At 42.0% G+C, this 26,018-nt stretch overlaps 1 protein-coding gene across 3 annotated transcripts in view; it reads right to left on the bottom strand.

Moving 5' to 3' along the window:
* Positions 1-24,107, bottom strand: part of pum1 (pumilio RNA-binding family member 1) — a 31,659-nt gene extending 7,552 nt beyond the window's left edge. Inside the window, exons 1-16 of one of the 3 annotated variants that reach the window (XM_034704864.1) lie at positions 23,964-24,107; positions 18,512-18,684; positions 14,683-14,805; positions 14,065-14,133; positions 9,433-9,535; positions 7,790-7,983; positions 7,464-7,636; positions 7,097-7,361; positions 6,898-6,991; positions 6,154-6,252; positions 5,902-6,044; positions 5,290-5,428; positions 4,991-5,125; positions 4,254-4,553; positions 3,813-4,055; positions 1,348-1,618 (exon numbers count right to left, since the gene is read on the bottom strand). In XM_034704864.1, the coding sequence (XP_034560755.1) occupies positions 1,348-1,618; positions 3,813-4,055; positions 4,254-4,553; positions 4,991-5,125; positions 5,290-5,428; positions 5,902-6,044; positions 6,154-6,252; positions 6,898-6,991; positions 7,097-7,361; positions 7,464-7,636; positions 7,790-7,983; positions 9,433-9,535; positions 14,065-14,133; positions 14,683-14,805; positions 18,512-18,673 (2,513 nt within the window). In that variant the 5' untranslated portion in view covers positions 18,674-18,684; positions 23,964-24,107. Of the gene's footprint in view, positions 1-1,347; positions 1,619-3,812; positions 4,056-4,253; positions 4,554-4,990; positions 5,126-5,289; positions 5,429-5,901; positions 6,045-6,153; positions 6,253-6,897; positions 6,992-7,096; positions 7,362-7,463; positions 7,637-7,789; positions 7,984-9,432; positions 9,539-14,064; positions 14,134-14,682; positions 14,806-18,511; positions 18,685-23,963 lie in introns of those variants that run through there. The other 2 variants (XM_034704862.1, XM_034704863.1) reach the window with 2 other exon arrangements.
* Positions 24,108-26,018: the final 1,911 nt, after the last annotated feature.

Here is a 26,018-nt window from a genome sequence, read left to right on the forward strand (position 1 = left end):
GTGAGTCAATTGTAGCTGGAAGACATGATCTGCCACTGGGGACAACAGTGGAGAACAGTCTAGCTAAGTGCATAGTGCTTCCTAAAGAGCTGGGTCTTTAGCTGTCTTTTGAAAGTAGAGAGGGATTCTGCAGATCGAATGGAGTTGGCCAATTTATTCCACCATTTAGGGACAAAAGAAGAGAAGAGTCGAGCTAGTGATTTTGATTTTGAGAACTTGTGTGCTGGAAGCACTAGACGCTTTTCAGAGGCTGAGCGTAGCAGGCAAGAAGGGCAGTAGACCTGGATGAGGGGTTTCAAGGTAAACTGGAGCGGTTTTGGTTCCTGCTTTGTAAGTCATGATTAGAGTTTTGTATCTGATGCGAGCTGCAACTGGAAGCCAGTGTAGCGAAATGAGCAGGGGAGTGACATGAGCTGTCTTAGGCTGGTTGAAGACCAGACGTGCTGCTGCGTTCTGGATCATTTGCAGAGGTTTAACTGTGAATGCAGGGAGGCCTGCCAGTAGAGAGTTGCAGTAGTCAATGCGTGACATTACAAGAGCTTGAACCAGGAGCTGTGTCACGTGTTCTGTCAGGTAGGGTCTGATCCTCTTGATGTTATAGAGGGAAAAACAGCAGGACCGAGCAATCAAGGCAACATGAACCTTGAAGGTTAGCTGGTCATCGATCATGACACCCAGATTTCGGGCAGACTTAGTGGGCAGGAGGTTTTGTGATCCAAACTGGAAATTGATCTGTGGGTCCATAGTAGGACTGGCTGGAATGATAATAAGCTCAGTCTTGGACAGGTTGAGCTTACAAAGCACCTAAGTAATTCACTAGATACTAGACCTCTTCTGGACCCCTTCCAGTGTCTGAAATGATCTGAGGAGTTCCTCTTAATTGTTGTCCCTTGGTTTGGAGTGCTGCTCTAAATTCCTCAGACTGGGTGACATTTGTGTTTTAAAGTCTGTTTTACTTAAAGGAATTTTCATTTTTGTTAAGTTTTATGATGTTTTTATCTTTTTAGGTTTAGTTTGTATGCGAGTTAATGTTATCCTCTCTGTATTCTGTGTTGATTATTCAAAGAACTCTGTAGCTTTTTTTAAGAGATAATACAGTTTGTATTCTTTTTTATCTTATAACAACCAACATGTCTTTATCTGTCTTAATTAAATTTAAATGTATAGTCTACGGTTGTACACAGACACTCAATACAACTGTAAAATCACTGTTATTCACAATGAATAGGAGCTTTATGTTGGGTGACTTGGATTGGGTGGCTTTAAGGTGAGACTTTGATGGACAGTGCTTCTCTGTGCTGGTCCTGGTGTGTGTTTTAGGTTAAAGTACATCTCTGTTGTGTGTACCTGCTGCCGTGCTGGTCCTGGCTGAACTCCATGATGTGGCCGGCGATGTCTCTGAGCTGCAGGTTTGGGTAGCGGTTATTCCTGAAGTCCTCCAGCAGGCGACTCCGGCCTGAAGGCATCACGTCTGACATGCCGTAGCGTAGCCGCGAGGACGGGAACAGCTGGCTGCTGGGTGAGAAGAGGGAGGAGCCTGAGCTGGCGGCGCTGCGGTACTTGGCCTCTGCTCCTGGGGCTGCAGAGATAAAACGCCCACTGCCATTGGTCAATCCTCCTGAGGGGTTAAAGAGACAGGAGAGGGAACTGTTAAAACTGGTACTCTTTTTTCAACCTTACAAAAATAAAATCAGACTATTTTTTTCAAGAAGTGGGAATGTAAATACGTTTCCTGTCTTGATCCACTGAGTGTGAAATACTGCTGCAGTGATTATTTGCATGAGTTAACATGGATTATTTCTTTAATTGATGACACTGCAGAATCAAAATACAGAGACAGCACCATGAATATCATCTCATGCTAATGCAGCATGGAAAAACAGCATTGCATGGCAGCACTGCCATGAGTATCGAGTTGGCCTAAAGGATACCTGTCCCTCTCTGCACAGGAAAGTTTACAAACGCATACAAACAATACGTTAAACATTTCTATTTGAGTTAGATCTGGGCAAAGAAAATATATCCTAAATCTCCCCCAAATGTACAATTTCACATTTGTCACACCACACATTCTAAATAAATATAATGAACATATTTGAAATGCATGTGGTAGACTTACAACAATTGTATGGTGGTGTTCTAACTATTTGGCCAAAATACTACTAAGTTATAAAATGTAGTCCCTTTTTATAATTTTTACCTGCTACATTTCTTTAGTTTGTCGTAGCTGGTGTTTACTGGCTTTACACTGGTTTCTCGTGCAGTTGTCGAGCAGATAGAGACGTCATCAGCCAAAATGTCCAGTATCAAAAATGGCAGTATCAATTAAACTAATCCAAATTTAAGATGTTTTTTCCCTCCCTTTCACATACATGTGTGGGAAAAAAAAAGTGGGATCACCTTGAATTTGGGGTCTACATGCCAACATACGTTCACGAAGGTGCATTGAAGATTTTTTTTAATTTCACCCTGATGTCATACGTCACATTAACAGAACGGCATAGTGGCATAGAGAACAAAGTGGGATCTGAATACTGTCAGGCTGTCAAGTTTGCTCAACAAAAGCAGCAGGAGAACACTTCTCTGTTGATTTCAAAAGAATGAGAGGAAAAACAGCCAATCTTCTACTTCTGTCTGAGAAAGACGGTAATAAAAAGGCGACTCCAGTAACTGGTGGGAGGAGGAGGATTAACGGTCAATCAGAGTGTAAGAGCGTGAGTGTATCCACAGCGTGCCAGCACGGCATCGACTGGCATTACTGTCGCCCACAAGTTGTTCAGGATGAAGTCTAGAGATATTTACACCACACTGAGTGGCAGGAGGGACTCGGCTGCTTGTGCTGGCTCTATCCATGGAAATAATCGTTGAAACAACAATGAATACAAACGTCTTTTCTCTGTCACTCATGGGATATTATGCTGCTTCACATGTGCATCATAACAGCAAATAAAACATACAGTGACATGTTTAGACAGCCCCTCAGCCTGGCATGTCTCTCCTCCTCTCCCGCTCTGTACAGCAGGTTGACATTGACGCACTGTCTCACAGTAAATGATCATACCAGTAATCATATTAACTCACATTGCTGGTAAATGTAGGTCATTTTGAATACATGGCTATTAAGAGCATATGTATGATAGTTGCTCAGAACATGATCAGACTTCTGGAATGTTACTGGCCAAACAAAGAAAACACAGATCAACCAAAAGCTTTGCATGAAATACAAGAACGTGATTCCACTAATGATGACCACTTTCAGGCATTTTCAGGCTGCATCTGTCTTTCAGGACTTGTGATGCCATGTACTTCTCATACTCTGTGCTGTCTCTGTTTGAGATGCTGGAATAAATGTATCACACTGCTTCTTTAGATACACTCTTTTACCAGCAGTGGACTGCTAAAGGTCAGACTCTGCAAAAGTGAAACCCTATGAGAAAAATAAGAAGCCTTTTTGTAAAATGGACTTCACGTTTCTATTTGCACTAGCCGATGCTGTCATGTTGAAGTTCACCTGTGTTGGATGAGAACTTGGCATTATGAGCAGCAGAAGCTAAGGGAAGCAATAGGGACTCTTTACTGTAATAACTCAATAAAAAGTGACACTCAATTCTAACAAATCATTTTACCCCTGTGGTCTGTTCACTGCGTAGTTTCAAAAAGCTGCAACTAAATGCAGTTGATGTGCAGCAAACATCGCCAGCTGGTCATTTAATCAAAACTGATGTGTTCACACTTGAAAAAGGAGCAAGCTGTGTGAAAAAAAACAATAAATGACGCTGATAACATCAATGACTTAAAACAGAGATAGTTACCGAGATTGAGGTTGGATGAGGAGCTGTGATTGGACAGGGAAGGTGGAGGTGTGAGGGAGTGGGAGGGGCCCTGGTTGGGAAGGGGCATGCCCACAGGGCCAGGGGAGGGGCTGAAGCCCAAGGTGCCATTATAGAAGCCTCCATGACCGATGGGGGTGAGACTGGAGGGCGTGCGTTTATACAGCTCATTGTTGCCTGTTAGGGAGTCTCGTCTGGACCCGCTGCCACCACTGGAGTTGGCCACTAGAGGGAGACAGAGATGTAAATACGATCAAGGCACCTGGTGGAACAGTGATATATGTATTACTGATCTTTGTAAGTTAAATCGTTGAAAGCTATTTTTAATAAAGAATAATATTTATAATTTTAAACATTTAAACACCTACAAAAATCTGCAGGCCTCTCTGACAATCTGAGTGTGTGTTCAGGGTGTAGTTCTACCTGCAGTGCCGAAGCCACCCAGTGTGGCTCCCAGTGTGGCCCCGAGGGAGGAGGAGGTGGGCTGGCTGAAACCCAGAGAGGCAGAACCTGGTCCGGGCTGGCCCGAGCCTTGTGAGAACAGAGAGGAACTCTGGGAGGAGGAGCTAAGGGAGGAGGATCCGTAGAAGGAGCTTCCACCCAGAGCGCCACCAGGGCCACCCTGCTGCTGAGGCTGCTGAGACGTCATGGCACGAAACGGACCGTTTGCCCCCCCACCAAGACCACCATTGGCACCACCAGCTGAGGCTGCTGCTGCTGCAACTGATAGGAGAAAACAGCAGAAGTGGTTTCAGGGGTTCTCTTTCTGGTCCAGTGAGGAGTCTTTTCATGTAAATAATGATTAAAGCTGTAGACATGTGCTGTGATTCACTTCATATTAGCTAGTGACACCAATATTCTTACAGATGTATATAATAGGGTCTCTTTTACACTGATAAAAGTCATAATCTCCAATGCTTGGACAAAAATGTACAACCCTAATTCTTAGAAACTCCTGGTAGAAATCTGAGGCTAGATTTGAAGGTTTAGACTCATAATACCTTAATATCTGTTCTGCATGAATGGGGCACTGAGAACATGTTTTTAAAGACCACAAACTGAAATCTGTTGTTTTGGGATGTCCTCCTTTGTTCCGTTTGCTGCAGTGAACAACTCCGACACATCAAACCTTTAACACAGTTTGAGTATTGCTGTCTTACCTGCTTGTGCTGCAGAGGGAGATATGATAACAGAGGCGGGGGCCATGAGGCGGACAGGGCCACTCCTGCCTCCAGTGTTGACCACAAGGGCCCCTGTTTGATCGTAGTAGGCTGCAGGGGCCAGGACTGGGTAGCCTGAGAGAGGGACATGGGTGGTTGTAAGTTCTTACAGAGGAAACAGTCCAACTAAACCTCTATTCATAAATATTTGGAGATATCGGGACATTTTGACAAAGTCCCAGATGTAATTGTTTTAAGTGGACCTTTGCCATAGCAATGAAATCATTTTTCACACTGACCAGGGACTCCGGCTGCTAACCCCTGCCCGAAGGCGAGGGCTGAGTTCACTGCTGCTGCTGCAACCAGCTGGTCATTCTGCTGACCCTGTTGACCTTGGCTGGGGGTCAATGGTCGCTGGTTGCCTCCACCACGCATAACCTTCACAAAGGAAGAAAAGAGACGTCATTTTTGGAGGCATTTTATTTCTTAGTTGTAATTAAAAAAAGTACTAGTGTAAAATCTTTGGTTCCAAAGCAGGGGGCCTTTATTGTGCTGTGCTGTATCATCATGTCCTCTGCAGTTATAGTATAAAATAATGTGGCTACCAACAGAGAGACAAATGGTGGTGTGTAATAAAGAGCCAGGAATGGAGCACAGTCCTAATGTTAGCTTAAATTTATGAGCATAGCAAAAGTAAATAAGAGAAAAGGCATTTGGTATGAAACATTTCCTGCTGACTGGCTCATAATCTCCTCAGGCCATGCAGAGTGTTCTGCTTATAGATCCAAGCAGAGCAGCAGTGAGACTGAATGCATATTTCTACTGGCACATAAGCAGCGTTCAAACAGAAACATCTTCAGCCAAGGGCAATCCGTGTGCCAGTTTTTCTATTTGGCGAGCAGCCGACTGACCTGCTGTTGGTTCTGCTGGCCCTGGTTTGCCGCCTGCTGATTGGCCGAGTTGTTGGCTGCAGCTGCCTGCTGCTGGAAAAGGTTGGCAGGGTAAACCCCCCATGGGGTCACACCGTAGTACTGGGGTGGCATCACTGCTGGACCTAGGGGCAAACAAACTATACAGTAAATACAGCGATCTATCTCTCCTTATCGTGGAGACTGATTACCATGGATGTCTGTAGACACATCTAAGGGTTCACTTCAACACACCCAGTGTGGCTGCTGCTGCAAGTCCGGCTGCATAGGGGTCAGTCCCTGGTGGAGCGGCACTGATGATGTAAGGATTGGGCACAAACGCTGGGGCCAGACCTGAAAGCACACACAGAGCGAAAGTGTGACCCCAGGCCAAAAGGTTCTACTTACCAACTAACTGACAGAATAAAGCATAAAAACCTGATGATCACATAATCAAGACTCTACATATTAAACAATAAATGGTTATAAATGATAAATAATGTAAAGCATTACTTGCCTCTGAGAAATATTAACGCAACATTAATTTGTGACCACAGGACTTCCGACAACTTCTGTGATCTTTAGCTCGAAATGAAATACTAGAAACTACAGCAGCTTCTGAGTCACAAGTGCTGCAAACACAATGTAATTATTGGACTTGAGGAAAGGATTAGGTCTGACTTTTGGTTTGTTGTTTTAGCAGAAACTGTTATTCTTTCACAGTAATAGTTTAGATTACAGAGCCCTGCAGAAAAACATGTGGTTTGCACTTTCCTGTTAAAAAAATTGTGCTGTGATGTGGTCATATGTATAAATACCATCTCTACAAAACTGGTGAGAGAAAGTGTTTGAACAAAAGAAAAGAGATCAAAATTTGTGGAATTGACCAACTTTTTAATTTTTCTGCCAACTATCAGTACACACGAGCAAAATAAAAAGTATAAACCGAAGAACTGAGATGTTGACGTTAATGCATGCTCATTAAATACACTCTCTTACCAATGTGAGACTGCTGTGCCGCTGCCAATGCATACTGCTGCTGTTGGGCTGCTGTTAGCTGCTGCACTGCGAGGGCGTTGTTTCTCTGAAACAGCTGTGAACAGGACAGTGACAGGTGAATCACATTAGACCAACTGAGCTCCTAAATGCATGTTAACATAAAAAGAAAAATACACTCCTCTGTGCCCGTCTCTCTTACCTGCTGCTGGTTGGTGTAATCGAACAAACCCACAGTGGGCGCTGAATCCATCTGCATCTGGGGGTTGTAGTCAAACTGAAGTGGCTCCATCACTGACTCCATAGGATCCATGGTGACGCCACCCTGATCCACGCCAGAGAAGTCCTCGGGAGGTTTGGGACCTCCACCGCCTCCCATGGGTGTAAGGCCCTCAGCTCCTACTCCACCAGGACCGCCAAGCAGGTCACCCTCAGGACCGGGTGCTGGCATGTTGCCCTGGGGACGACTGTGGTTGAAAAGGGGGAGGAGTTGAGTTCACATCTCAAAGGCTTTTGTCAGAGAAAGTAACACCAAGTTGTGAGGCTGTCTCTGTCAAACTGAGTCGTACCCAAACTCTTTGACGTCGACGTCAAGGCCATTCTGCACCGGCAGTCCGTTGGGGTTGATGACATCACCGATGACGTCAGTTTCACCTTCTGTCAACTCTTTCAGTTTCTCTCCCTCAAAGGCTGCCTTTGGTTTCTCCCTCTTCTCTTCCTCCACCTCTCCATCCCTCTGCCCCTGTGTGATGAAGAGGAACAACACATGACCGTTAGTTGTTGGCTGACGCAAAGTGAACAGAAAAGAAAATCAGAGATGAGAAGAGAAAAAGAAAATGTGAAAACATGAGGCATGAGATCAACACTGATGGACAGATTGAGAGATCAGACTCACATAGGGTCCTTTTCGAAGGCAGGAGTCCAGTTTGTCAGCTGGCGAGGAGGAGAGGACGTACTCCACCATGCTGACTCCCAGACCTCCACTCTCAGAGCGTGGTGACATCACTGAGCCCACCCCGACGTCACCTCCGCCATGGAAACCTTGCCCGGGCCGACGGGACACCATGATTGGCTGGGAGACCGAGTGATCTGACAACAGAGGAGAAGGGAGTGTTAAAAAAAACAAAACGTGTGCACAGGGGAATGCTACATAATGAAAGGTTCCAACACATTAGCAACAGCAAAGAGTGAGGATTATTGCAGTTTTCTAGATAAACTATGTAAAGAAATGGTCATGCAGAAAATATCTGTATATTCAATCATAAATTGTTGACAGTTCATCATCAAAACCAGACAGGGCTCTAATGTTGGGTGGGTTTTTCACATATAATGTTGCAGATGGTGCCACTAAGCAGTGATTAACCAAACACTTAAAGGCATAAATGCAGCCTTAAGTTTTTCTACAGGAGTGTGTAAGTCATTCTGGACCCAGAGACACTACAGATGCCTGTTTCTAAATCTCTCTTTAGAAAAACAATCTCTGAATTGTTCTCGTATATCAGCTTCTTTGTTTTCACTGTCATTCAGTCATTTGTACCTTAGGTGTCATTACAACTGTATAATTTCTGGGTTTATAAAAAAAAACTGATCATCATCCAACTTGGAGGGATTTCCATTTATCCCCTACTGAAAACCCTTCGCTGTGCATCTCAAATTTGTTTTATGTCCACCACGACAGAAGTACAACTGAACACTGAATAACTGGTTTATACACTGGAGTACACTATTCAAAATAGTACTCTGCTCAACTGATACACAGTACGCAATTTGTTTCAAATTGAAATCAAATTGTACAAATGATCTCAACTTGAGAAAAATAAGAATCCACAAACTAACATATAAATAAAACAAATGTTACACAAAAGACATCCTTTTTATTAGCATTGTTGAAAATGAGAGATTCAATAATCTTATTCTGATCCCAGATACAAGCTAATACACAGCCTAGTTCATTCAACCTTCCCTTAGGAGCCAAAATCCACCTTTAAATATGAATTATATAAAGGTTAAATTTATCATGATAATTATCAATATTTGATGGTACAAAAAATGTTAACTATCTTTTCTTTCATATCATCAAGCATCAACCTCAGTGCATTACTTTATTGATGTACTACTCTAAATACATCATCATGTATCTAGCCAATGCAAAATTTAACACAAAAGTCTAAGGAACAGGCTGTCCTACTCAAAGGTTAAGGTGTAAACTATCTGAAAACTTTTATACTACCACTGAGCTCTGATGCATCATTTTCTCTACAGCTTTAATCTGACGCACAAGTGAGGCACCAGACCGCTTCTTTTGTCATCATGCAGACAGAAATAACTGTAGTGTGTTGATACACCAGCAATATACAATCCTGGTGATTTCACTTTGACATCAGCTTCCAGGTCTGACAGGAATCTAAATATACATTTCTGAACACCAGGTAGTGAGTGATCCAGTGGTTTGTTCATGTGGTTTTCAAATGTTCCTGTATTCTCAACAACCTCCTCTCTGACACATTCTCACAAAGGTAAAGTCTGACTGGTCTCTACCTGAGGCCCCCCAGGCACTGTCCCTCCACTGGTCCAGAAAGATCCCTTTTGGTCCATCCTTCCCAGAGTCATCTGTCTCCCAGAACTTCTTTCCAGTTAGCAGCTGCTGTGAAGACACAGAGAGGAGGCATGTTTACACACATATTGTAAGCACAAGAAGAAATGGGGAATAATTAAGCACAGTCATACATTATTAGTTTGTAAAGCTGTGCAGTCCTCAAATCTGACAACCTTCAGAATGTCTTTTGCATTTATTTTGCCTTTTGTGTTTTAAATGCAGAGCTGTCAGTGCTGCATTGCAGTTTCCAATCACACACACACACACACACACACACACACACACACACACGCACACGCACACGCACACGCACACGCACACGCACACGCACACGCACACGCACACGCACACGCACACCATGGAGTACTTTGACCCCTGACTGCCCCCTCCTCCTCACCAACAAACAAACAAACAAACAAGGAGAGGCTATTGGAACCAGATGACTCAAATACAAAATAACACGGCCACAATTGAAGCTGCTGTTGAAGAGCATCACTTAATTACAGCCCATTTCAACTTTTAAATGTCAAACGTTTCAAAAATATTTTACAATTCTGGAATCACAAACTCGAGCATCTTATAAGGGGCTCATCTGCTTGTCTCGTTTCACTTTCAAATACAGACAACACCCAAAAGCAGAACGCCAAAATATCAGTTTTGGATTTCAATCCTGACTCCCAAGTATTGAACTTACATATTGGCCTACATGGAGTGTCACTGACATTACCATGTGATGAAGGTTGTTGTAAGATGTAAAGATAAGTGTACCTGCTTTTTATTGTCTTCATATTTATTTTTGTCTGTTCCATACTCTTTCATTTGTTGCTGTCTGGACTGCAGCTGTAATGTAACCACTAAAGCCTCTTATGCAGAATATCAACATTTTTAAAAGCAAACTCAGTGTTTCCCCTACCATTATAATGGGGGGGCGCCTCGCCCCCCCAACTGCGGCACCCGCCCCCCTTGGAAGTTTGATTATTTTATTTTCTATATAGCCCCAGATCACAGCAGAAGTAATTCAGGGTTACCTCTCTTATAGATCAGGTCTTAAATTTGTTCTTTTATTAAACAGATTAAGAACATAATATGTAATTTTTCTTATGTACATGACGGGATGTAATTATGCTCATCTGCTCTCTGTATTGCATGGCAGAGTTCCGCCCCGATGTGCACACAGACACACAAACACATGCACTCACATACACACATCACAGCACAATGATATGATAAATGTTCATCAACAACTCGGTTTTTCAAGACGAAAACGAGACTATGACGAGCTAAAGTGCATCTCTGATAATACAAACTCAGATGAAAACTTAAGAAGGACCGTCGGACATTAAGAGTTCATATTTTTCCTCACTGTGCGTCTAATCTTTAGAAATTAAAGCTATGCATTCCTGTGACTGGCTTAGTTATTATCTGATGAGCTCAGTGTTAGCTTGGTCACTACCTGCAACAGGTGTGCTGTGTGAACTGTCTCCTCTTCATTGAGGATTTTTACCCCCCGGTGTGCGTTAGTGACAAAAACACAACCGTGGGAAAAAGCTCTGCATCTAGAGCTTGATTTAATTCAGTTTGGTGATACATCAGACACATTTAGTAGGTTTTGATCAACTCCTTGGCATCAAAGAGTGCTGTGAGCTGACTGTCTAGCGCACCTGTCACTGCAGGTGCATTCAGGGACCGTCGTAAAAGTGCAATGCAGACCTATATTTTGCTTACATGGCATTTTCATTTGAATCAAGAGAATCAGATAAAGTGATCACATGAATGTTTTCTTTTGACTTTTTTGCAGTTTTTCTTTTTAAGTTATATTTTTGAGTAATTTTTGCCTCTATTTCATCGGGCAGCAAAGAGAGACAAGAGTTAAGGAAAACGGAGTGGAGGAAGACATGCAACAAATGGTCGAGGCTGGGAGTCTAACCCACAACCACTGCAACAAGGACTATAGCCTCTGTATAAGGGGCACCCATTTGAGCTTCTAGGCCAACGGCGCCCCTCTTTTATAATTTTCAACATTTTATGGTACCTCCATAAAATGTTTAAATTTTTTAACATTTTATGGGGTAACAGGTGTTTCCTTATTAAGATCCTATGATAGCGTTTTGTCATCTTAGCTATTGTTTTGATTGAGTCTTTATAATGTTTTCTGTATATGTATTGTTGGCTGGGGGTTGGAAGAGATGAGGCCGTATAGATTACTTATTTTATTCTATTTCATTGTATTTTACTACTTTCAATGTTTGTTTATGTACAGCACTTAGTGCTACACTATGTTGTATGAAAAGTGTGTAACAAATAAAGTCTGATTGATTGATTGATTGATTGATTGATTGATTGATTACAGTGCTGAAAGTTAAGTTCTGCTATCACTATGCCTTTGTACACTGCACCCTGATATGGCACAATATTGAGGTCCCAGCATGTGATTTCACACTGGATGACTGTGTTCAGAAACGCAAGAGGCAGTGTGTAAACACACAGCAGGAGCTCCACAGACACACTCTCAGACATTCACACACAGTTCTGTTCCGCCCTCCCGGCTCAGCTGTTTCACATCACCACAGCCTTCCCCCCATTCTGCCTCTGTCTCTACCTCCAGGGAGGATCAGAGTTGGAAGGAATTTGACCCACCATTCCGTCTCTGTGCATTACACATTACAGAAGGTGTAACGGGGGTGTAAATATCCCAGTGTTTCTATTGACAGCACATGGTGGCCCGCCATTCCAACAAGACCCACCGCTGTGACTACAAAACACAGGCTTTTTCTTAAAAATCTATTACCATCAAATGTAAACATAGAATGAATCATTATTATTTGGGAGTCTCTGTGCTGCCTCTCTCCTCCCTGCATCAACCTGATTCACTTCTGACTGTGCTGGTAAGAGAGACCTGGGATCATATGAAAAACCTGAATGAGTGTGTCCTGAGAATACCACTTATTAAGGGTTTCATACATACATCTAAGTCTATGGAGATTAGGTGTTATCTTTGTTGATTCGTCACCTCAACTTCTCCAAGTTACAGTAACTTTGTGATTTTTTTGAGTATAGACTTCTTTTGAGTTAAGGTGTTTTTCCACCGCAGGAACTTTACCCCGGAACCAGGGACTTACTAGTTTCGTTTTTAATAAGATTTCAAAATATTATTCATAATATATATTTTTTTTCTCCATATGTCACTGGCCTGATTTGCACAATGTCCCTGGGACTTCAGCCCGCGGTCGAAACGCAGACAACAATGGGGGCACAGGAACCTTTTAGTTCCGGGGAAAGTAGTTCTGGGGGCTAAAAGACCCCGGAACTCTTGGTCGAACTGCACATTTATTGTGTACCAGTAATGATTTAACACAACATGACTGATCAATAGGTAATCATCTGAGATCAAATGATGCCTTCTCAAAGTTATTCATGCTGCATGGAGACATGCATACTCTGCTCATGAAGACTTTAAACCAACTTAAGAGTTGAGACAAGAGACAACCGATCTACCTTGCGCTATGGGAAAGAAATAACTCTTAATGTGTGTACTAACACTCAGTGAATTTGATTTTTCCTGCATTTTCAAGTTATTGAGTGTCTGTTTAACCTAAAATATGTCACACAGCATTTCATAACATAGTTTGTTTTTCTTAAAACATGATCTGCAGACTTGTTCTCGTCTGTGATTGGTCAGATCCTGCTAATTCTGCCCTATTATATGAACGAGCTGACAGAAACTCCAGGTTGACTCATCAAGATGACAACCAGCTTTATGTGCCGAGCACGATCTCAAATGTTAGGGTTAGTAAAGCCAGATAACCAAAGATACCCTGGATATGCAGAAACCTTTGTAGCACAGGCTTCAGCTCATGTTCGCAATAGCAACACTGTTACAGGAATTAACAACTTCTGGTTACAAAGGACTTAAAATCTGGAAATGGTTCTTACTGATCTGCAACTTTTAGATGTAAATAAGGAAGACATCCGTTTTTCTTTCGAAACATGCTAATAAATGTCAATAGAGATGTGCTATAGTCCACAGCATATTTACAATATTCAACCACTATGATGTAAAAGAACCTGCATCAGCACTCTGTTCAGCTAAGTAAAACTAGGAACAGGCCAAACATTAACAGAAAGACTGAACTGTGTTTAATAAATAGCCGGAGTCAGTCCAAAGCATCTCCACTCAGTCTCTTTTTAAGAGCTTTTCACTCAGCGAAAACAAAGACAACACAAGTCCACAATGCTTCTGGCTTAAAGGCCTTCCACTGAGCATCTGATCCAGCTCTTTTCCCTGGATTTCCTGTTATTCAAGTTTGACTCCGTGAGCAATCCGTCATGTGTCTGTTCAGCCAGGTGCCCGAGACACAAAATACAAAGCAGTTGTTTTCATATCAGGTTGTGACAGGTAAAACAGAAGCTCTTATGACCTGATGAAAGTACTCCATGCTCTAAATATCAACAATGTACCAAAGAACTGAGCCTAAAGGGCCTGTTATTAGCTGATTTATCTAAACTAAAGGGGTTAAACTAGTCCCTTTGTTCAGACGACACATGACCCCAACCAACAGCCCCCTTCGTCTCACCTCTCCCATGGCACGTCCTTCCAGAGCCAGGGCCTGAAAGTCATGGTTCAGCTCATCCATGGACCGCACCTGCAGACACAGAGAGACCAGTCAGACATGAAAATAATGACAAGCTATACGTCTCAACCTCAGCCAATGTACAAACATAAACTCAGCCCTAATTACCTGCGTTAACTAGTCATTTTATCATTACAGATTTACTGAAGTGTTACATAAGGCGACTTCTAAAATAACATTTCTGAAGACTAAAGTGTTCAAATCAGATTCAGATGATGAGATGAAGATGTGAGATTTCTGTATGTTCTTTACCATGTTAGTGCCTCCGGTACTCGTGTTTTGAAACTGTGAAATGTATGTTTCCATTTACCATGCTTCTTTTTCAAGTTGGCTGAAACTATTTTTGGCAGACAGATTTTCTTTTCAAAATGGTAAAGGCATGAGTTTGCAGTTACATAAGAATAAATGTTAAGAATAGTTTTCTGTGTAGAAATGCTCCAGTGAACTTTGCACCAGCACACAATAGTGCGTGACATAATACAAGAAGCTCTGCAATGATATGCCACTACTTGTGCAACACATATGCACACACAGTGAACAAACACTCTCTCACACACACACCTGGCTGTCATGGATGTTGTCTCCGGTGGGCCAGCGGTGTTTGCCGGGTTGTTCTCCATGCTGCCGCTGGAAGAAATAATCCACCATGGCATCATCCTGGGAACGTCCAGCACCAGCCACACCCTGAGACAAACACACACTTGATTATAATCTCAAAATGACTGGCAACAGTAACAACCATAATATGTCTGAGAAACTAGATGAGATGTGCAGGTCGTGTCAGGGTTCCTCAAGAAGAAATAACATTAAAAACACATGAATTGAGCAATGAGCATTCTTCCACTCAGAGACGTGTGAAAAATACAAATAGCTATACTGTACTAGCTGCACTGCAACAGCCAAATGCACACTTGATGTACAGGAAAAAAATCAGAGGTGACTAAGCAAAGAAACAGGTTATTCTGTATCTGTTATAAAAAAATCCATAATTTTCAACCTTTCAAACAAATACAGAAATAAAAATATAAATAAAGATCTGAATCAAATCATTAAAGATGGTTTAGCCCAGCTTTTTTTCTCCAGACCTGAGGGTTAAAGTTATCATGCATTTTAAAAAAGTCATGGTGATGATTAAAAACAGCAGAAGTCTGAAACATTTTGGTCTGCATCCTTCAAAAACTCAAACATGCGCAAAAGGCAACTGAATTTTGTTTTGCAAAGGCAAAGCTTACACTGGCTTCCTGAAGTTCCTGTCTTACTCATTTTAAGAAAAAACACAAAATTCCCCACAAGAAACTATCATCATGACTATCGTCATGTACTGGAAACAGCCTGGCCCTGTTTTCCACAAAGAAGGTGGAGCAGAGGGTTACCAGGATGACCAATCACACTTGACTGAATGGTTACTTATCCTTTGTTCCGACCCCCCCTCACCCCAAGACCAGTCATGAGAAATGCCAACCATGTTACCAGGAAGGGAGGTTTGAAAAACACTGCAGAGATGATCAGATCTCAGCTTTGATTGGAAGCACACAGTGCACTGTAGTTTGTTATCAAGAGCTAAAGGCTGCATCAAAGTTTCAGATTAAATTATTTTCATTGAAGTAGCAAAGGAAACAACACTTTCTATGCGATATAAGACAACATCAACTGTGAGATGCTAACAGCTGTCCTACACAGAATGACCATCACTTTTTGCTGGGATAAGAAGAAGCTGCGATACAGATACTGTCGTCTTTGCATCATACTTGGGGGCGGGGCATCCATGTGGAGGAAAACATAAAGTGTCATAACATAGATATCTTTTGCTACCTGGTTGCATCACCTGGTAAAAGACATGATGAATTACATTTTAAACAATTGTATTAATACTAAATATACAAGTATGTTTTAGCGAATCCTACACGCTTATTATTAATGATGATGTGCTATATAAGAAAGGGCTTTACAAACAAAGCAGCCTCAAAAAAAAGCCATATATAGTTTACCTGCCCTTTATTAATTCAACAATCATGGTGCCTGTGTAATAATATTGCTCTGTTTGAATAAGGTAAACGTAACATCGAAGTTATTGAAGTGAAGATTACAGACAAAAACATTTCAATTTTGGATCACTCAGGCGACCACGCTCTTCCTCCCGCCTGATGGCCTTCAGCCACAGGGTTCTTCTTCTTGGCTCAGCGCTTCAGTCAGGTAAATTAAACTTTAGATTCAGATTTTTAATTTTATTTCTAGTGCAGAAGGGTACACAACAGCTCTTTGGCATTGGATGTGACGTTTTGTGGGACAATGACTGTATCTATTACAGTAGTAGAGCTGCGTGCAGGGCGCCACACGAGAGAACATGTGTGCCAACATTAGACCTTTTTAGAAAGAGATTCTGATTCATGGCTGTACAGAAGCTCTATCGTCAAACCAACTTGGTTTTTCCTTCAGAACCAAACAGCGTTTTCATAGCCCGCACTTGTTGGATTTTACACAGCATGCTGGCGCTAAGGGATCAGAACAGGTTGAATTTTTGACCTCAAAGTGTCACACAAACTGCCATCCCATCTTGCTGGCTCTTCATCTACACAGAGACAATTCGGCTTCGTCACTGTCTCCGCTGGCTCAGCAGAAAATATCTCCTCTCATTCTATCTTCTTACATTTTAAAGAAAACAACAAAGTAGAAGGATGGCCTAACAATGCCACCCTTAATAGGTTGTGTTGAAAAGGGTTTGTCCAATATTGTTTAAATGCTCATGATGGGTTAAGGTGGGGTCAGACTGAGTCTTACCCTGTCTTGAAGTTGGGTCTCTGTTCATAATTTGACATAGAGTTGTCTAGACCTCCTATGTTTGTAAAAGCGTCTTGAGATAATGTTTGTTGTGATTTGGCGCTATACAAATAAAGATTGATTGATTTAAGTGTAGTTGTGGAAATTAAGCTGCCAAACTGAGCATTAAAAGGATACAGGAGGCTCTCCCCTATGATCATTTTATCGAGATATCAAACTGCATGAGCTGTGATAACATATTTAGCATGGTTTAGCTAACAGACAACAACTAACAACCTGACAGATTTGCAGGCAGTCATTATTTATTTTTTGCTATTCAGAGAATTACATTAGGGATGCACCGAAAATTCAACCACCGAATATTTTCAGCCGAAAATGGCCGAAAAGTGCATTTTCGGTTTTCGGCCAAAATACTTTTATCACCCAAACACAGCCGAAACAGAATGTTGTGATGACGCAAGCAAAAAAACGCAGCCAGTACACGCTTGTCTGGATAAGGGCCAACATGTCTACATCCATTATTCCTTTAATTGCAGCACTAAAGCGTCTTCTAAGCAAAGAGGTTGAGACGGACCACGGAGTGAAAACAATGAAAAGTACACTCTTAGAGTCTGTTAGCACACGTTTCCCTGAGATCTATTCAGATCATCTGCACTTCATCCCAACTGTACTTGATCTGCGTTATAAAGATCATTAAGTGGATGTGGGAATAAAGCAGTGAGCACGAGAGAAATGATGCAGGCCGCGATAGATGTGGAGAACCCGCTTAAAGACGGAGAAGCGCACAGCGCAGGAAGGAGAACAGAGCGCAAAAAATAGACTTGTCCCTCTGAACCAGATGAGGTGCATGCACCCTCGTTGTCTGATATGTTCAATGAGATCCTTGGTTTTAGTGAGGTTAGTACACAGTCAGAGCCATAAATGCAATGGTAGGGAAGACCGGGGATAGTTGTAACATTTTTGACATTTCTGTCTATAACTTTGAGCTCTTTTAACCAAGTATGTTCAAACTGCTATACAAACTAGCTGCAACTAAACTGAGCATGTGCAGAGTGAATCAGGTGATCCCTAACTTGTTCCTGATTGGAGCAGGTGCAAGTGTTACAACTGTCCCCGGTCTCCCTACTAATAATTGGCATAATCATTTCTTTCTTGTTTGGTTTTCGTCCTTGGTTTCCTCATTTTCATTTTTCGGTTTCGGCCAAGAATTTTCATTTCGATCCCTGAATTACATGTAAAGCTGCTTACGGTTAGCTGGAAGAGCACATAAATGGAAGAATTAGTTTCAAGAATCTGTAAAATGAGAAATGAAAACTATTGTGTAAAGTTGTAATGCACTCACATATTTCTTTTACTAAGAGATAATCATGAGGAGCATGGCAGCACCATGCTGAGAGCAGCATTAGATACTGTGGTTTAAAGTTTGTGATGCAAACTAAGAAATGTAAGGTTCATGAGACAGTAAAGGAGACTACAGAGGCATGTCATCACAACTGAGGCATTGAAGAGTTGCAGCCACAGACAGAACAGTCACATACAGACAGTTGGATGTTTCTTAGAGATATATGTTTGTTTGTGATGTTGCAGTGTGTAAAGGTAGAAAGGTTTTTACCTGCTGGCTGGGGGGTGTGGCCTGAGGGGTCTGCCCAGTTGGAGGGGCATGTCCTCCGCTGCTCAGCACCACAGGCATGCTGGGAGATGTAGTTCTATGGTGGGGGCTGAATGAATCCTGCCAGAGCACTGCTTTCCTCTTCAACACACACACACTGCTCATTCCACCACAGCCTAAACAGACAAACAAACAAACACAAGTGTCACACATGAAACAATCAATACACAAAGTGTTTGATCAACTCTGAGTAACTTAACTCTACCTGAAAGAATTATTTATCATGTTTTATTCTTCTTTGATTCCTTATTCTAAAAGCAGCTTTAAGGCAGTAGTTTCAAAGCACATGTGTGGAGGTGAGATTTTTTAAATAAACTTGAAACACTTGCAGCCTAACAAAGATAAACAAAGTGCATCCTAAAAGAATACCATTAAATAAAATAAACATTTGATGGTTCAAACAAGAACAGAGTATCATACATTTGTATAATTTACAGCAGGCTGAATGAGTTTTGCATAAGTTCACCTACTGAACAGCTATGTGAGTGTAGTGTTCAGCATGCAAACTTCTGTTGTAACCTTTAAATCCAGTTAGAGTGGCGCAGCAGGTCAAACTATAAGACTTTGTAACAATGTTTTGCAATAACACACGCACTAACAACTTTGAAGACTTGTTGTTGACAGCAGTTTAACCATGACAAAGTATGAATCATGTCCTACACCCCATGAGCGAAGACTCTGATGACAGCAAATTCAAACAAACGGGCCCTTAAATCATTTTCCTCTCCCACATGGGTACAATCAAAGTTCAGAGACAGAGCTGTCGTTCAATGAATCGCTCAATACATCACGTCATTAATAAAAATGGTGATCACTGTGTAATATGGCGTAAATAAAGCCCATAACTGCCTAAACTTCAAACTATGAAAACCCTGTCCATCAGGTCGCCAAAAAATGCATATAGTTCTCTCAAAACACTGGCCTTCAGCATTACTATGGATGATTTCTGTGACCTCTTTCTACCAGAGAAGAAGAGGTATATTAACACACTTAATATTTTCTCTCTTACTTTTTCTTATCTACTGATCTGTCCTTATCTTTTCCCGGGGGAAAGCTCCCACTGAAAGGTCAGAAGATCCCTTAGATGCTCACCAGTGTTTGATCAAATCACTTTGTGGGGCCGATGTAATAGAATCACCAAGCTTCAACCCCTACAGTTTGTCTGCTAAATGACCCAGTGTCTATCCCATAGTTTTCCCATTCACCTGATGATGTCTCATGTGATATCGCCTGCAACCACTTTTGTCACCTTAAATACTGTTTTTCCATTTGGATGCTTACAAAAACTTCATCCAGATGGCTGTGCATCCCCATCACAACAGGAAGGTGTTTTCATGTCATTTCATAACAAAGAAAGCACCTCCAAGTAACAGGAAAATGAATGGCGTGCTACTTCCTTTCTCCCCAGTGTGGGCGGGACTTAATAGCGCCCTATCTGTGTTGTCTGCTCACTATTGATGACTTCAGGTAGAACCAGACGAGCAAAATATGCTTAAACAAATGTTGTAGGTTAAACTGGTTTTTATGTCAAAGTACAATCCAGTTATCTGTTAACTAGGCACATGCAGTAAAGCTAATGCATTCATACAAATATATATATATATATATATACACGATAAAGGTTGAGTTAACACAATAAAAAAAAACTGGAAAGCGAAACATCTCTCAGTCTGTTTTATGCAAATCTGTACTTTTATTACTGCAAAACCTAAATAGAGTTATTTAGTGCACTTCTCTGGGAAGAAATGGTCTCTTTGGCAAAATACACTAAAAAATGTAATGTCCAGGCCTGTTTCAAATGAATAAACCCAATTAGTGTAATCCTCCTAAAGAGCCCAAAGTTCATTTTAAAGTTTGTAGATTACAGCCACATAAGGGACGGCACGAATATGACTCATACTGTACGTCATACGTTTGGTGAAAAAAAAAAATCACCTGCCTTTGGGGCTGCTTATTTTGTACTGAACAGAAGGTGTTTGATCAATTGTATTGAATATAAACTAGTTCAATTTTACTGTCAACTTTTAACTGGAGTCAGCATGATATACCCAAAGCTTTACTTAGCTGCTGCATGTGTCTGGAGTACAATGACATGGGTCTGACATTGAAATTTGCCTCACTGGAATAACACTGCACTGAGACACTGATCTGTATATTTACAGTGTAGTTGCCTACACCTGGTTCAATGCGCTGAAATGATTCTAGAATAAAAACCTGGGCAAGGCTGGCTTTCAATGGGACACTGCAGCACATCTATGCTAATGGTATAAGTAGAAGTTTGCACTGCTACATCTGATATGTCACCACAGTACTACATACTCAGTCAGCTTCATGTGTCTAAAGTGAACCCAACTAAAACAAATGGGGTCTGATAGAACAGTCCTGCAATAAATCATATAATGAAGCCAGTGATAATAGTTTGGATGAGACTTTCGTAGAGAGGTGTTGGGATAAAACCAGGGTGTAAAATTAACTTTTTACCTTTTTTTGGCTAGTGACCTCCAAAAATGAACCAGCCAAAATGGTTTTTCACTAGCCAAACAAAAAAAAATGCAAACTGAACACACCGTTTTCGTGCATTCTAGAGTCCTACAGCTGGCAAAGTGCCAATATGTGAACTGCTCTGTAAATGAAAGTGAAAGTTAAAAATTGCATTCGCAGCAGTGGACTCTAAGTGACCCAGTAACAGCCTGTCTGCGTATCGTTGACATGGAGACAAGTCCCGGTAAACACGACCAGAACACAGTAAAGGAATAACAGTTCGGGGGCCATGAACAGGCGGCCGGATGCGGTCCGCGGGACGCGTATTGACGGCCTCTGGTCTAGAGGGTGCGCGACGGAATTTCATAACGTGGCTCAATCACATTCAGCATTCACTGTATTTCACAGGGAAACCAAAATGCTCCCATACATGTGACTTAAAAGTTGCAGGAGGGTTTTCAAGTTCCTCTGCTCCTTCACTTGCCATGACTACTGCTGTGCTTGACGAGTGAGTGTGGATTGAACATGCGGTCATCACGTGAACACGCGCAACTTTTTTCATCAACCGATCCGCGGACCACGTCCGTGCCGATCCGTGGAGAGGCATCCGTACGGATCACGGATCAACGATGATCCGTTGCACCACTAGTGCCGATCCATACGGCAGATCTATTCATCTTAGTTCTATGCGTTTCTGTGTTTACAACAGCCATGTGCGTCTCCTACGTCATCAGCACCGGCCAGTCTGTGCATTTTTGCCAGGCGGAGCATGATGGAAGATAACTGCGGGGCTTTGCAGCTTAGGTGCATGTCGCACTTCTTTTGCTAACAACTTCACCGGAAACTTGCGACATGTGCAGCGGTAATGTTTCGACGGATCGGCTAGTATCGGTATCGGCATGACATTACTCCGTTTAGCTGTCTGTTCCTCTTCTCGATCGTCTCCTGCCTCTTTGTTTATCCTTTTCATTTGTGGTGGCTTCACGCTGGGAATGTGTCGCCACATATTCCTCGAAACGCTCTTCCCGCCGTGCTTCTTCAAGCAAAGGGAATGAATAGAACTCCAGTAGCTGACGTCACGCCGTTCCCTACATACCAAATCCCAATACAAGTACAGCACGCCGCGAGGGTCAAAATAGCCTGACAGTCGGCAGAAATGGGCGAGAGTATGAAAACAAAACCTTACATGTAATACAAAAATATTCTATCGGCCACTGGCGGGTGTGTGTTTTTGTTTTACATGCCAAACTAGTTTTTTACCCGCCATTGGCGCTCATTAATTTTACGCCCTGGATGAAACTTCCCTTGGGATGCAACAGTTTCTATTGAGTGATTACATTGGACTGCAATATTTCGCTGATATTGTTTCCCTCTCATTGATATCAGTGGGAGTAGATTTAAGATTACACCATTGCACAGTGTAGATCAAAAGACACTAAATTATTGGCTAAATGGCAACCAATTTAGACCCACACCTTCCTTTAAGGACCTAAAAGTTAAACATATAAACGTGCTGTTTTAATGGAAGCAATTCAAAACAGGTTAGAAAGTTTTGAGAAGGGTGGATACTGACAAGATGGAGACAAAGTGGCCATGCTGTGAGGTTGGAGGGCCCCTGTCATTTAATACTGTTTGAAGAGTGGTGTGCAGATTGTCCTCTTGCGCAATGGTGTTAATAATATGCAGAAAAGGCGCAGACTATCTCTTTGGTGGTCGTAGTCAGTATTGGGCAAAATACCCTTTACAGGATTCACAGGCATATATATTATATGTTACAACCTATCTTTATGCAACAACTCTAATATGATAAAATGACTAGTGTCACATTGTTGTTCTTAAAATGGCAAGCATTTCATTTTACACTGAACCAAATATAGTAATTAACTTTGTCAGAGTCTGTCAACATGTTTAACATCATCAAAAGCGTGCTGCTGAAACTACTGTGCAGCACTCCACCTCCATACAGACAGAAAACCACAAGCTGACCGGCTGAACAGTCCCAAAAGAGAAAAACAAACCCTCCTGCCAAGTGATCATTCACATGTGTACTCGTGTGTTTGTTTCCCTGCTACACTCTTCATTCAGCAACAAGAAATGTTAGTTCTTCATTCCTGTGCCACAGCTCCAAATCAGGTGCAGAAACACCCGGAAATCCACAACACCATGGCCGATCCTAAAAAAGAGAGCTGCACACGACCTGTTCTGCTACAATTTTAACTCAGCACACGGAAACAGGAGCTGTGTTCCCTAATCTAACTGGGTTAATCATTATTCAATACCGGGGATCAATCCACCGCATACCGGGCACAGACAGGGGTGTGACGATACAAGCAACCTGCAGCTAGCATGAGATAACGTTAGGAGTCTCAACCCAGACCAAACACCTCCTTCCGAACAGACATGACACATCAAAACCAAAGGGACAAGCTCCATGAAAAGAGGTCTTCATGGGTACCGGGGGGTTCATTTATATGCACCCGCATTGGCTCACACTTGTCTCGGATGTGTTATGGAGGGTTCACTGCCCATGTCTACCAACAATAACACGGCCTCCAGACACAAGCTTAGCCCGGTGGCCAAACACGGGCTCCAAGCAATGTTTTAAACACCGACAGCACCCCCCCAAACACAAATTCGTGTTATTAATACACACCTGAGGGGTCTCTACCGGTCTGCCGACCTTGCAGACCCGCAGGTCCCCGTGACGCGGATGCTAACAAAGGCCCGAGAGCTGTCTGGAGCGGAAGACCGAAACACAACGAGAGGAAGGAGGCAAGCAGCAGAAAGGGAGGTTCAGCCTCACGAAATAGACCTCTTTCTCCCCTCTCGGGGCCGCTGGAGCGACAATACCTGTCCTGCTGCGTGAATAAACAGCACCCTAAAGTGTCGCGGCCGGGTAGGAGGTGATACTCACCGGCGGAGAGGGTGGATGGTCGCGGATTTCGGCCCCAGTTTCTCTCTGACACCCCAGGCTTTCACTCCGACAACATGGCGGCTCGACGGAGGAGCAGGCAAGAGCGCTGCATGACGGGAAGGGATGAGAGAGAGCGTGCGGTTCATTGCGCCAACCGAGAGGGGAGGGAGGGTCATATTAGACCTCTTTGTTATGTGTCTGCTCTGTTTGTGTTGAGGGGTACATGTATTGTGCTTTTATTTTGATTTCATACATTTTATTTATTTCTAGTGTACAAAAAGCATTTTTCAACAAAACTGTACAACTGTCTGTGAGCATGTCCCTTATAATAATATAATAATACATTTTATTTAAAGGCGCCTTTCTCGTACACCGTACAGATATATATACATACACGAGTTACACATTAAAGGAAACAAAAATAGAAATAAAAATGAATAAAAACAATATAGTCTGTCAAAGTGGAAAGAAAATAAAAACAATAAAAAGTGACAGAGCAATTGGCGTCAGACGGAGTAGGCAGTTTTAAACAGATGTGATTTGAGTTGTGATTTGAAATGGGGGAAATAATCGATGTTTCCGAGTTGAGGTGGTAACGAATTGGTGGGGAGACGGGCGGAGGGGACAGACAGGTGTATGGAGGAAGAGGATCTGAGGGAGCGGGAGGGAGTGGGAACATGGGGGAGGTCGGACAGATGGGGGGTCGAGGTTGTGGATGGTCTTCAGTGTTAACAGGAGGACTTTGAATTTAATAAGGAACTGAACAGGGAGCCAGTGGAGCTGTTGGAGGACAGGAGTGATGTGGTGGATGGAGGGGGTTCGGGTAATTATAATGACAGCCTATGAACTGCAAACAAAAACTAATTGTGAAAACCTTTAATAAAAATATCACAATATTTGTGTTTGTCCTGCATCAGAACATATGTGGTACTTGCATCATAAATACTAGAATATTTTGTAATGTGCAGTAATATGGTAATATTATGCGTTTCAATCTTGGGTAACTGTAAACAATGTACCTGGGTCTCCTCGTCAGCAGGGTGCTCATTAATCCGTCACACCTCTGGTATGTAACGGAGCAAAGAGGACGCATGTGGCCAAAGTAATAGAAATACCCCCTCGGCTTGATGTAAATGGATCACAAGAGACCCTGAGACTGCAGACAGGAGCGCTACTGTCCCAGACCGGTGTGTGCATGACGTAATGCAACTACATTACAGCGACCCCCAATGAAATCAATGGGGATCAAATGGATTTTATTCAGAATAGGCTGTTCAAAAACTTGTGCGCTTCAGTCATGGATCACATCTGTATCGAAGTAGCCTGCTAATTACATACATATTTTTTTTTGGCACATTGAACGCAAATCATATCATTAACTTGGCTACTATTGTTGTTCTTTATAATTTATCTTTTTCCTGCATTGCACATTTTTATGGTACTTGGTGCAATGTGTCGTGTTAAATGTTTTTCTTTCTTTTGGCTAAGAAAAAAAGCCTATAACTTAGTTGTGTAACCTACAGTATTGAAAAAATCATTTAAAAACTCCACAAATTAAACTTTTCCATGGTATTAAAAACTACTCTTTCATTAAAAAAGCAAACTTTATGAATGTAGAAGTACTATTTTTTTCTTTGTGGAAAGTCTTGATTAAGCAATCAATAACTACATTGTAGAATATCAGCATCATAGTTTAAATTACATTGAGTAAGTTGGTCACAATGAGATCACTCTCTTACACTGAAAGCATAATGTAATAAATATTAACACATAAGCTTTGTTCTTTATGTATTTTTGTAACACTATGCTATATTTTCATGAAATCCATCATATTATTCTGACAAATAAAATCCTCCTTATGCAATATAAACTCAGCAGGCATTATCATTTGTATAATCTCCCAAACTGATCTGGTAAAAATTTAACTCTGCAGTATAATTTTGATATTACTATAATTTAATAAATGACAGGAATGAAAGCTCTAATTTTTATTAAACTCTGAGTCGTTCCCATTCCAGGGTTTTTGTGTGCTTGCAGATCACAAAAAAAGTCCTG

The sequence above is a fragment of the Notolabrus celidotus genome, chromosome 16 (assembly GCF_009762535.1).
Source record: "Notolabrus celidotus isolate fNotCel1 chromosome 16, fNotCel1.pri, whole genome shotgun sequence".
Lineage (NCBI taxonomy): Eukaryota > Metazoa > Chordata > Actinopteri > Labriformes > Labridae > Notolabrus > Notolabrus celidotus.